Source organism: Caretta caretta, chromosome 6 (genome assembly GCF_965140235.1).
Source record: "Caretta caretta isolate rCarCar2 chromosome 6, rCarCar1.hap1, whole genome shotgun sequence".
NCBI lineage: Eukaryota > Metazoa > Chordata > Testudines > Cheloniidae > Caretta > Caretta caretta.
Genome location: NC_134211.1, coordinates 71,313,152 through 71,325,777, shown reverse-complemented (window position 1 = coordinate 71,325,777; position 12,626 = coordinate 71,313,152). Strand labels below are relative to the sequence as shown.

Genomic DNA, 12,626 nt, shown 5'->3' with positions numbered 1-12,626 from the left:
TGGGTTCTACTACCCAGGCTCCAGCCCAAGCCTACACAGCAATGCAACAGCCCCGCAGCCTGGGCCCTGTCAGCCCGAGTTGGCTGGCATGGGTCAGCCACAGGTGTCTAGTTGCTGTGTAGACATACCCTAAGAAGTCAGATATAGAGCGATTGCTTTGTGAAAAGTGTTCACCCACAGGTCATAGAATGTTTTTGTCTTTTATCATTTTTCTGTGAGAGTTCATTTGAGAGCACAGTGATTGTCTCATTTCACCCACACAGTTGTTACTGGGGCATTTAGTGCACTTTATGGGGTACGCCACCTAATGGGAACAGCCACGGGTACTAGGATGGTTCCCCAATATACCAACCACTTCATGGGCCACCTTGAAGAAAAATTTCTGGACAAATGCACCATGAAAGCAATGATATAAACATTTATGATATTTTCATCATCTGTTCCATCTTCTATTTAGCTGTGGCACTCTGAGTACATTTCCCAGACCTGAAGAAGAGCTCAGGGTAGGCTCAAAAGCTTGCCTCTCTCACGAACAGAAGTTAGTCCAATAACAGATATTACCTCACCCCCCTTGTCTCTCCTAAACCTAAAATGTCTACAAATTAATTGTCGGGTAACGAAACAGCTGACACTTCTTTGAGGCAACTTTAAAACACGGCTGGTCGTGAATGGTCAATCACTGGGATCACATTTATTTGACTTCTCAGCTACCTGTAATTTGTATTTCATACCTAGATACCAGGCTACTTTAAAAACAGTTGGGTAAACTATGAAAGCAACTCTGCCAATTGTAACTAGCCAGCTAAATTCTTTCCAGTTGTATTGAAATTCACCAAAAATGCCAGACCTTGAGTTAAAAATAAATGAAGCAACTCTAGAAATGCTGCACAGTGTGTAAATTAGAAGTGAATCATGCAGAAAAAATCCAGGCAGGTGTTTTTTTTGTTGTTCCCTTTCTTCACTCTTTCAAATGTAATTTCCTTTTAACTGTTTTTCATAATTGGTTTTTCATTCAAATAAAAAAGGAGCTTTTTAAGTATGAGAGGTGTCAAGCACCCAGCTCTGGTCAATCTGACCACAAGATCAAGACCAATTGTTCTGAATTCTGACTGTAAAAGTAGCATTGAAATACCATTGTATTTCAAAGATGCCAGATCAAACTTTTTCAATTTAAAAGTAAAAAGTTGTTTTTTTCAAATCCCAGTTTGTAAATTTAGCCTGGGATCTGAGAGTCAAGCTAGGTTGTTTTTGGCTCAAGCCCCATCACCAATTAATAAAAGATTCTGCACCTCCTTGGTAGTTAGCAGTACTATTGATGATGTGCTAAAAGAGGAGAATCCAGCTCCCTCTTCCACAGCCATTCTTTACTAAGAGGAATAAAAAATAGGAACATCTTAATTTTCAAAACAAAGAAATCAACTGAGACTGAAAAAACCCTGCTATGAAAGAACATGTAATTTTTAGAGTGAATTTTTTACTATAATTCCACTTTAAGGCTCCCAGTATTCTGCCTCATTAATCAGGTCCCATGTGCCATTTGTATTAATAAATAGTTTATAGTGGCTGGCCTGGACACTTCCTGGGTACAGTGAACCCAGTCTATTTCTAAAGCCCCCTCCCATACTGTCCCCATGCCAACACCCAGCTCTCGTCCCAGCCACCTCCACCCAAAGCCCCCAAAGTTCCCTCATCTGCACAGAAACCCCTGTGCAACAATCCCTCTTCTGCAGTGGAGGCGATCTGTGCAGGTCCAGCCCCCATTCTGGACAATGCCACCGTGGGCACACAGTGTTCCCCCCCCCCGCGCAACCCCCCCGTGGGCACACAGCCCCCTTCCCTAGGCTGTGCAGGGCCTTGAGTGCACACAGCTCCCCCGTGCAATGCCCCTAACCTGCACCCAGCTCCCTCCCACCCACCCCCCCCCCCGCAATGTCCCTGTGGGCACACAGCCCCCCCCCCCCCGCAACGTCCCTGTGGGCACACAGCCCCCCCCCCGCAACGTCCCTGTGGGCACACAGCCCCCCCGCAACGTCCCTGTGGGCACACAGCCCCCCCCCCCCGCAACGTCCCTGTGGGCACACAGCCCCCCCCCCCCGCAACGTCCCTGTGGGCACACAGCCCCCCCGCAACGTCCCTGTGGGCACACAGCCCGAACTCGGCAGCCGGCGTCCCTGCCTCCCTCCTCACGGCCGGGCGGGCGGCACCGCCCCCTGGCCCCGAGCCGCTGGGCGGAGCCGCCCGCCGCTCCCCCGTCACTGCCGGCCTCCCCCCGCGTCCCCCTCACTCGCTCCCGGGACATCCGGGCCCTCGCTGCCGCTCAACTCTGCCGGGCCCGGAGGGGTCCAGCCCGCCGCACTCCCCGGACGGCGGCGGCGGCCCGGCCTCCTCCCCTTGCCCGCTGTGCTGCCCGGCTGGCGCGCCGCGAGCCCAGCATGGGGGGCAGCCGCTAGGGAGCCCCCTGCTGCCATGCAGAGTCCCGCTGCCCGGCCTGGGTGAGGGGCCTGCAGCAGCACCTGGCAGAGAGACCCTGGGCCCCAGGGGAAAGGTGCTGCCTCCATCCAGCAGGAGACAGCCCTGCCCCACCCCGTCCCCCCTTGGGTAGGGGCCGGCTCCGCCTGCTGTTTGGCCCTGACACCGAGCCAGTGCCTGGGCCATGTTCCCGCGCCCCCTCGCCCCGGTGGCAGGGCGCGGTGCAGAGATGGGAGCCATCTCCGTGCGCCGGGCCGTGGTGCCCACCAGGATGCGGGGCAGCAGTGGCACCATGCTGTTGCCCTCCATGCTCATGTTTGGGGTGATTGTGGCTTCCAGTGGCCTGCTGCTCATGATTGAGAGGGGCATTTTGGCAGAGGTGAAGCCACCACCACTCCATCCCCCACATGGAGACCTTGCTTGGAGGAGCAGCGGTGACACCAGGGTAGCGGCTCCCGAGGACATGGATTACCAGGTGCTACAAGATGTTCGTAACCGGACAATCCGCACCATGTGTGGGCAAAAGAACATGCCTCACAGCATCTGGGAGCTTTCAGCAGGTCAGAGGAGAACAGTGCTCAAACACATCCTGGTCAGTGATAAATATCGCTTCTTATACTGCTACGTCCCCAAAGTCGCCTGCTCCAACTGGAAACGAATACTGAAAGTTTTGGATGGAGCGCTGGAGAATGTGAATGTCAAGCTCAAAATGGACCACAAGAATGACTTGGTTTTTCTCGGCAACATGAAGCCAGATGAGATCAGCTACCGGCTAACGCACTACTACAAGTTTATATTTGTTCGAGACCCGATGGAGAGACTTTTATCAGCTTATAGGAATAAATTTGGAGAGATCAAAGAGTACCAGTTAAAGTACGGTGTGGAAATAGTAAAAAGATACCGAAAAAGCTCCAGAAAGTCCACAGGAGATGATGTCACCTTTTCTGAGTTTCTCCTGTACCTCTTAGATGAAGAGGCAGAGAGAATGAACGAACACTGGATGCCCATCTACAACCTATGCCAACCCTGTGCGGTTAGGTACGATTTCATCGGATCATACGAAAAACTGAATGTGGATGCAAATTACATTCTTGAACATGTTCAAGCGCCGCCTTTTATCCGTTTCCCAGAACGACAATCGTGGTATAAGCCTGTGACTCGAGAAACTCTACATTACTACCTGTGTAACACTCAACGTGGGCTTATAAAAGAACTATTACCAAAATACATTCTGGATTTCTCATTGTTTGCCTATCCTCTTCCAAATGTTACTAGTGAATTTTGCAGGCAGTGAACTTTTTCTATTTGTGGGCTGGTCTACTATGCTAGAAACCTATGCTGATAGAGTAATGTTTTGCAACATTTTTATACTGGCAAAAGCTATAGTGTAAGCAGTTTTATCGGCATAAAAGTACTTTTGCTGATGTAGAATATTTCACTCAACAACCTGCATAAATTCTACTGGCAAAAACACTTTTATGCGAGAATAAACTGCAGCTACATTAGGAGACTTTGCTGGTATAGCTACACTGGCAAACCTTTTCTAGTGTAGACAAAGCCTGTGAAGCAATCTGTGTCCTATGCATGTTTCCTAATTTTATACTTTTTAAACCTTTTCAAATATCAAATATCATATGATATATATAGCCTTTACAACTAGAGTATCTTTTACCTTTGTATTGTTCCAGTTTTACTATGTCTATGTGCCGCTGAGTTCAGCACAATAGCTTTTATATATGTTTTTTAAAAACTTCTTTCTACAACACAAGACAGCGAATATATGCAAAAGAATCAGGAAATGGATATATTTTAAGCACAAAGCATTGTTCTGTTTTTGTGGTCCAGGTTACATATTCTGGGGCAGAATTACCCACAGCATCAACTGTATTAGCTGTTTTTTAAAGAATTACTGCAGGATAGTTAAATTATTCCTAGGTTGAACTGGTGGAAGCAGTGATGGGAAATTTTGAGAGAAAAGTCTTTTGTAAACTAGGCCTGAGTATCCATAATCTTCAGACTTGTGGAGTGTATCTAAAGCTGACAAGTCAGTTCCTGTTCTGTGACGTAGCAATGCCTGGGTTGTTGTGTTTTTTATTTCAGTATTGAACCACAGTCGTATTCATAGAAAAAGTTAATATGTTCCTCTTGATACAAGATATTACTTCAAAGACAATTCACTGTTCATTTTATTTTGTGTGATTAAAGATCTGAGCATATCAATTACTTACACAGTGAAACTAACATTTGGTGCAGCAATGTACTTATTATTAATAAATTCTTCTTTTGTTCCTCTTTTTTTAAAACATTACTAAAATCAAGTGTTTCTCAGCCCTTGTAACAAAATTTAGAAAATAGCTTATAGTGGTTATTTACAGCCTATGGAGAAAAAACAAGAAAAAATGCTATATGCAGCTGCATTTGGTGCTACTGTAAGTAAATGCTCAGTTCTGCTTTTTATATGTGCATGACATTTTCATAGCTATTTATATGTAAGAATTATGATTCAACTTTAAAAGTGTGGATGATAATGTTCAAAATTGTTCATGACAGTTTATAGAGTACCTGCATTTTTAATAAAATTTATATATAAATTATTCTGTGACTTGGTGCTTTTCTTTTAGTCATGGATTGTTATTGTTATTATTTATTATTTGTTTGTATTACAATAGCAGCAGTGCCCCATTGTGCTAGGCCCTATACAAACATATAACAAATAAAGAGTCCCTCTCCTGAAGAGCTTACAATCAAAGAGTAAGACCAAAGAGAACAAACAGGTGGAAAAAACAAACAGATGAGGGGGAGAACAAGGAAACAATTAGATAATACTAGTCATCATGAAAAGCAGTGGATACAGCAAACCATATGCCTAACCATTGTCCAGTTAACCTAGAGTGATGTAGATAGATGTTAAGATATGTCATACAGTTTTTTATTTCCTGGAAGCACCTTTTTGTAATGTAATGAAATGCCTACAGACAGCCCCCCAACCTGAAGCAAATACTCACCAACAACCACATACCACACAACAGAACCACTAACCCAGGAACCTATCCTTGCAACAAAGCCCGTTGCCAACTGTGCCCACATATCTATTCAGGGGACACCATGAAAGGGGCTAATAACATCAGCCACACCATCAGAGGCTCGTTCACCTGCACATCCACCAATGTGATATATGCCATCATGTGCCAGCAATGCCCCTCTGCCATGTACATTGGTCAAACTGGACAGTCTCTACGTAAAAGAATAAATGGACACAAATCAGATGTCAAGAATTATAACATTCATAAACCAGTTGGAGAACACTTCAATCTCTCTGGTCACGCAATCACAGACATGAAGGTCGCTATCTTACAACAAAAAAACTTCAAATCCAGACTCCAGCGAGAAACTGCTGAATTGGAATTCATTTGCAAATTGGATACAATTAATTTAGGCTTAAATAGAGACTGGGAGTGGCTAAGTCATTATGCAAGGTAGCCTATTTCCCCTTGTTTTTTTCTCACACACACCCCCCCCCCCGACGTTCTGGTTAAACTTGGATTTATGCTGGAAATGGCCCACCTTGATTATCATACACATTGTAAGGAGAGTGGTCACTTTGGATGGGCTATTACCAGCAGGAGAGTGAGTTTGGGGGGGGGGGGGGGGCGGAGGGTGAGAAAACCTGGATTTGTGCTGGAAATGGCCCAACTTGATGATCACTTTAGATAAGCTATTACCGGCAGGAGAGTGGGGTGGGAGGAGGTATTGTTTCATGGTCTCTGTGTATATAATGTCTCCTGCAGTTTCCACGGTATGCATCCGATGAAGTGAGCTGTAGCTCACGAAAGCTCATGCTCAAATAAATTGGTTAGTCTCTAAGGTGCCACAAGTACACCTTTTCATTTTAAAAAATGTTCTTTATAACTTTTTAAATACTGCCACCTCTGTAGCTAGATGCACGTGCTATGTTAATATTCACTGTGCATATATGGCATATCTCCTAACAGTGTGGCCTATAAGGCTGTCCAAGGGAGGTGGTATAAGCCCACATTTCAAGCAAGCATGGACCACAGCACTAGGATATATACTGTGAGGACCAAGCCTGCACAGGAAATGAACTAAGTGACCTAAGAGCTTTCTATATTTCTAAATTTTATGGGTGAACTCTGGCTATGCTGAAATCAATGGTAAAATGCCCATTAACTTGAATTGAATTCCACCTTGGCTGGGTTACAACAGTGACCCATACAGACATATATTTCAACATGCTAGCTGTAGCCCCTCCCTCTAAATCCACCCTCTTTTTCATTAGTCATCAAAGGTAAACTGTTTGCCTTTCATTGTATCCACATCCTTCGATCAGCTTGGCTCTCACAGATGTGGTTAAGTTGTAACCTTAGTTATTCCTGAGACACTCCATTGATTTCAGTGGGAATGCACAAATGTGATGGACAATAGAATTTGGATCTTGGTGTTGGAATTTATCGAAACTTCTAGAAATGTCTGGATCATTCCCCAGATAAAGGCAACAGATATTAGGAGTTTTTGTAAAATGGGTATAAATGATGGAGCAAAGCAAGTGTAATTATTTTTGTTCTCTGAATTTATTTGATTGAATACACTGGATGGAACTTACTCTTCCTACCCCCCGTCCCCTCCCTTCCCCCCACACCTACATCTATGAAGGTTGGGGGATTATCACAAAAATGTTCTCTTGTTTGGCTTTTTTCTTTTTTACTAAAAAATTAATTTTAAAATAGTTTTAAGGTTTGAACTTGTTGGCTTACATGCTGCAGCTTCTCTTCTCTAAACAAGATTTGGTTTCTGCCCACAGAAGGATCAGTGTTTTGCTTTTCTTTGAATCTCATGCTCCTGTGCATGTCATCAATCCCCTTTTTTCCATTTAAGCCAAGAAAATCACCTCCCGCTCAAATTTTTTTTGTATGTTAATGCAGTCAGGAAATTCAAAGTTTGTTACAGCATGAGCATAATACTGCCACTGGATGTGCTATAAAATATACACAGATATGGAAAATACTGCATAAATTTAAGGGAGACAAGTTATGGTTGCTGCGATAAGCCGAACTTGATTTCCCTTACTTTGACAGGATTGCAGTCTATCCTGGCATTGTTGTTAATTACCCCAATTAAACTATCTGTTCGGTTTTCGAAGCACAACACTCTCTGTCTTTCTTTAGTTCTTTAACTCAGAGGGCAGTAGGAGAAGGGTTTAACATTCAGATCTAACCTTCCCAGGTAATAGAGATACTGGTAGCCAGATAAAGGACCTGGCCACTGTTACTGGGGAAAAGTGTATCACCTGGGATGCCAAATAAACTCATCAGATCCCACAAACTTGCTCAATGCATTGAATCAAAGGCCTGATGGAAGTGTACAAAAAGTGCTCCGTGCAACCTATTAAATTCAGCCATCTTCTGAAAAAGCTGTCTCAAGATAAAAATCTGATTGACAGAGGAATGACCAGGTCTAAAGTGGCACTGAGTATCCTGGCCTTTGCCACAAAGTGCATCGTTGGCTTGGGACATTAACACAGAAGCAAAGATTTCCCCTGGGACTGACAATAGCATCATGCTTCTATAGTTGCTACATTTGGCCTTATCGCACTTTTAGAACAGAGGATGAATAACCCCCTTCTTCTTCCGGTCATTAGGGTTGATACTAGTATGCCAGATGATCTGGAAGAGCCTATGCAATCATGTTACTACAATACCATAAACTGTCTTCAGCAACTCAGGGGTAATGTTACAAACCCCTGGTGCTTTCCCAGACTTCTGCTTATGGGCTATGATCCAGTTCTCTCCTTGTTTGAAGTAAAGTGGCTCTTCTGGAACTTCCTGCCCTCTTCATATGGAAGAGCGACTGCAGTCAATGGACAATGGAAGAGCATCTTGAGAGGATCTTCCCATTGATGCAACTGATCTTGCAGACTCTGGCTGATGCTGCCATCCTGATTCTTTACTGGTCAAGCTGGTGCCACCTTCCTTGCAAACACTGCAAAGATGATTAGGGACTTCAGAGATCGTGCCTGGTGGCAGCCTGTTCTAAACTGGCTGCCTGAGTTGACCACCAGGATTCCTTATCTTTTTTACACAATGACTTGACGATGTTCCAAAGTCAAACCCATTCAGCTTTTACTTTTGCTCTCGACAAACATTTTGTTGAAGATGCAGACTGTAGCCTTGCTGGTTTCTTAGGTGCATCTGCTGTAAGTGTCTCTTCACTGATCCATGGTTGACGTTTGAAGGGCTGAGTTGGCGATGATGATCTGAGATCTGATAGGGTGACTTGGCATCCCTGGAATAGTGTCATGGACTGAGGAGCTCTGTAATGGAATGGAAAGCTGCGTTCAAGTCAGTGGCAGCCATTCGGCCTGGTTTCCTGTCTCCATGGGAGTTTGGTAAGGCTGTGTTCTTTTGCCATCATTGTTCAATATCTGTGCTGATTGGTTGGTAGATAAACTTGAGGAAGCTGTGGGTGGTGCTGAGCCGAACATTCTGCTTTGAGATCTCAAATATGCTAATGATATTATCTTGTTGGTTCAGTCTGGTGAATCTCTGCAGCTGTTGGCCAATCTGGTCAGGCAAGAAGATGTGTGCATTGGTGTGGTAATTAATCTGGATAAAAATAAGTCTCTGGCCATTATCATCAAGCAGACTCCAGCTCCAAATTACAACCACCTCTATATTAACCTGTACAGGTGGGACATCAAGCAGGTGGCACCTGTCAAATATTTTGGCAGTTTCATAGATAGTGCTAAAGGCAGCTCAAAAGATGCAAACATTCATGTATCAGCAGCTGCCGCCATGTTTTGGGCCCTTTAAGTGGCCTCTGTGGGGGCGTCGTGACATCAAGTTTGCTATGAAGCTGTGGATCTATAGAACCATAGTCATACTGACTCTGTTGCACAGAAGGGAAACGTGGGCACTGTGAAGGGCTGAAGAACCCTGGACTGATGTTTTTGGTTCTTGTCATCTTCCCCAGCTGCCCATATCAAGTGATAGGACAAGATAAAAAATGAGGATATTCAAACCCGAACCGAGCAACCGCCTTCATAAGCACTGGTTCAGTTTCTGCGGCTTTCTGGGTATGGACATAATATTAGAATGGAGGACCAATGAATTCAGAAGTGTTGTGTACCAAAAAAAGTCGCTACACAGCCAGTGATCATGTGGGCATCAAAAGCTGCAGTGGCGCAATCCAGGTGGTTCTCAGTTTGCAAGGAGGCCATGTTCCTTTGGGATTTGTCATGATGATGATGATGATGAAAAATATGTAGAAACATTCCATTAGTATTAATCCTAGCTCATTATAGAGGAGTACCGCTGAAAGGGACTCCCTGGGTTGTCAGAATGTTACTTTGTTTTAGTATGCCATTAGTTACTTTTCACTAGTACACCCGAATATTTCACACAGTCAGGATTTAGCTTAATTTGTTCCTTCTAAGCTGTTGTTAGCAATCTTGCCTTCACTACCTTTTTGGTCAGGTTTAGGTGATGAATTGGGATTTAATGATGTCTTAACTTTACATTCTTCTTTCCTTTGAACCCCTGTAACAAAGCCCAATGAAAATAACAATATTTCTAACATATGCATGTCTGAACTCCAAATTTCAGTCTGTAATATTGTACAATGAGTGATGTGTGAGGATGTTGTTGATCCATATGTCCACACAAGGTTTATTAACTTAACTTAAGCTTGCCAGTTGCAATGTGAAACCCTGTGGCAGTTCTTAGCACAAAGGCCTCTTCAGTGCCACAGATGCAAGATGCAAAAACAGTCTTTCTGCTTGTTGCTATTTTTCTCCACCAGAGAGAAAATGTTCCATCTCCACCATACGGTCATCTATATCTCCCTGGTCTTTGGAGTAATGAAATGAATTGTTGATATCATCTGAAATTTAAGTTTAGGAGCGTTGTTCCTCACATGTGTCCAGAGACCATTGCTTTGCTCCTATTTAATAAGAAAGTTCTGTGGTATTTTTATGGATGTTTTAATCAAACTTTTAGAAAATATAGTGCTCAGGTAAGGTACCAGATTGGCAGTCTTGAAGACAAATATTATCTCTTTCTCCACAGAACATCCATACGCAGTATAAGCTTCCCCACATCATCCCACCCACAGTCTTCAACTTTGACATTGAGAACACTTCTAGGTGTGAGAGAATAGTTCAGTTTCCATGTCGCCATGCACTTCAGTCCTTGGGCTCGTTGTTAAGACTGCCAACAAGAATGGTGAGTAGTGTCAGTTCTGATGGTGGTGGTGGTTTAATGATACGGACATTTGTTTACTGAGAATAGGACGGAGACCACCAAATTCATTTCATACAGATTACTGAACAACCATTAGGTGATAACTTGCCATCACAGCTCACTACTGACCCAGGATGCCTTCCAACTAGTGAGGGTCCTAGTGGAAGAAAGCTTATATCCCTTTACGAGTTCATTGAACTATCCAGTCCTCCTGGTCTTTGTTCCTAATGGTAGAAATGAGGAAACAGCAGCAAGCAGGGGAAAAATTTAAAGGTCAGTTATCAGCCTCACATATTTTTGCAATTTTGTTCAGTTTCAAGGCCTGTACTTTTCCAGTAATATGTTTTGCTGGATCAGAGACAATCTGGTGACATCTTAAACTGGTTAACTGTTGTATATTACTTTACAATAAACTGAATCAGACCAGCAGGAAGAGAACCAAATGATTTGGAATCAAATTTACCTAGGTGAAATATTGTTTCCTTAGCCTTTCTGTGTAACATTGCTGATACAAGCATAGAAGAAAAATATGCCTAAGGATGATGTGAAAATACACAAAGAATATCTATCTGTCAATTGATGCATGTAGTAATCACTGTGTTATCTTAGCTTCGGAAAATTTTCTATAGTCACGGTGGCTGGTCTACATACAGATCTGGAGTCTTATCTTCTTTCCACACTCAACGAACAGGGAAAGGGCATTTGTAACCTGCATTATAATTGCCTGGTTCTGATTACAGGTTGTCTGAAAGTTTCTGTTGTTTCATCCTTTATATTAAAGATTACTTGGCCACCCGGAGAAGCCTGATTCAGGAACTCCTGCTTATGAAATGAGTTTCATATCATCCTCAGCCGATTGAGATGTTTAATGACAAATGGAAAAGGATCCTTGATTCTGGTAGTTGAAGTGATGTAAATGTTAGATCTCTAAGCATTTCTAAACTAAAAATGACCACTGAAACTTTTTTTGTTCTCTAACGTGATATGTTGTCTAGTGATGTACTGACATGAGACATTCTCTGAGAATTGGGTATAACTGATCATTTCCCTACATATTCTGTTGTTTAGATAGTTACGGTCAGGTATACATTTTTTTAATGCCTTACCTGTGGTAAAAATTGCACCATACATTAGTACAACTGGAAAAAAGTAAGATATCATGTTTAATTTTAAGCAATTGTATGCTTACTTGATTGTATTGTTGTTATTATTTATTTTATTATTATTTCACTTGTTTTGGGCAATAAAACTAGACTGGTGCTATTTTCCTTTAAATTATTTTCACTCCCTGATTCTCATACACTAGCACAGTGATATTTTGTCTGAGTTTCCACTACTGCAGGAGATTTTTTTAAAAAAACCTCATTGATTGATTCTTTAAAAAAATTAAAACATTTCTATTGAAATTTGGTTTTGTAAAACCTTGTTTAACAATAACTAAATTACAGGCAAAAAATACCTGACAGTGACTTTTCCTTTAAAGCATGTGGAAGAAATAATGTTTTAGTGGTTTGTTTGAAAGTGAATTCTATTTAAACACAACCTGGGTAGCAGGGCCAACCTTTGGTCAAAGAGAGCCCTGAGTAAGCAGAACTTGGCACCCCCCTAAAATATTATAATTTGGGATCACCTGTTTTTCAGTGTCTTGATTGCTTCCACCACTTATGCTAATGGCTGGCCATGGAAAGTAAAGAGGTTAAAATGTTCCCCTTGGCCTAAACAGTTGAGCTCTTCTGTATGTGTGTCATATTTTTCCTGTTTCCTCTGGTTTTTTTCCTATTGCTTTTAAGAAATAATTTTCTTGCTAGTCAGTAGTGCTGAAGTAAATGCATTAATGCTGCCAGATGCCTTGTTGATTTCTAGCCATGACTCAGTATCTAAATGGAGTAAGGATTGCTGACG

The 12,626-nt window shown here is 42.8% G+C and overlaps 1 protein-coding gene across 1 annotated transcript; it reads left to right on the top strand.

Moving 5' to 3' along the window:
* The first annotated feature begins 2,270 nt into the window (after positions 1-2,270).
* On the top strand, positions 2,271-5,063 carry CHST14 (carbohydrate sulfotransferase 14). Its single transcript, XM_048854963.2, has one exon. It carries the CDS (start codon positions 2,654-2,656, stop codon positions 3,761-3,763), a length of 1,110 nt encoding a protein of 369 aa, XP_048710920.2. The 5' UTR covers positions 2,271-2,653; the 3' UTR covers positions 3,764-5,063.
* Positions 5,064-12,626: the final 7,563 nt, after the last annotated feature.

Coding starts and splice junctions, on each gene's coding strand:
- CHST14 (XM_048854963.2), top strand. CDS start 2,654: ATGTTCCCGCGCCCCCTCGCCCCGGTGGCAGGGCGCGGTGCAGAGATG.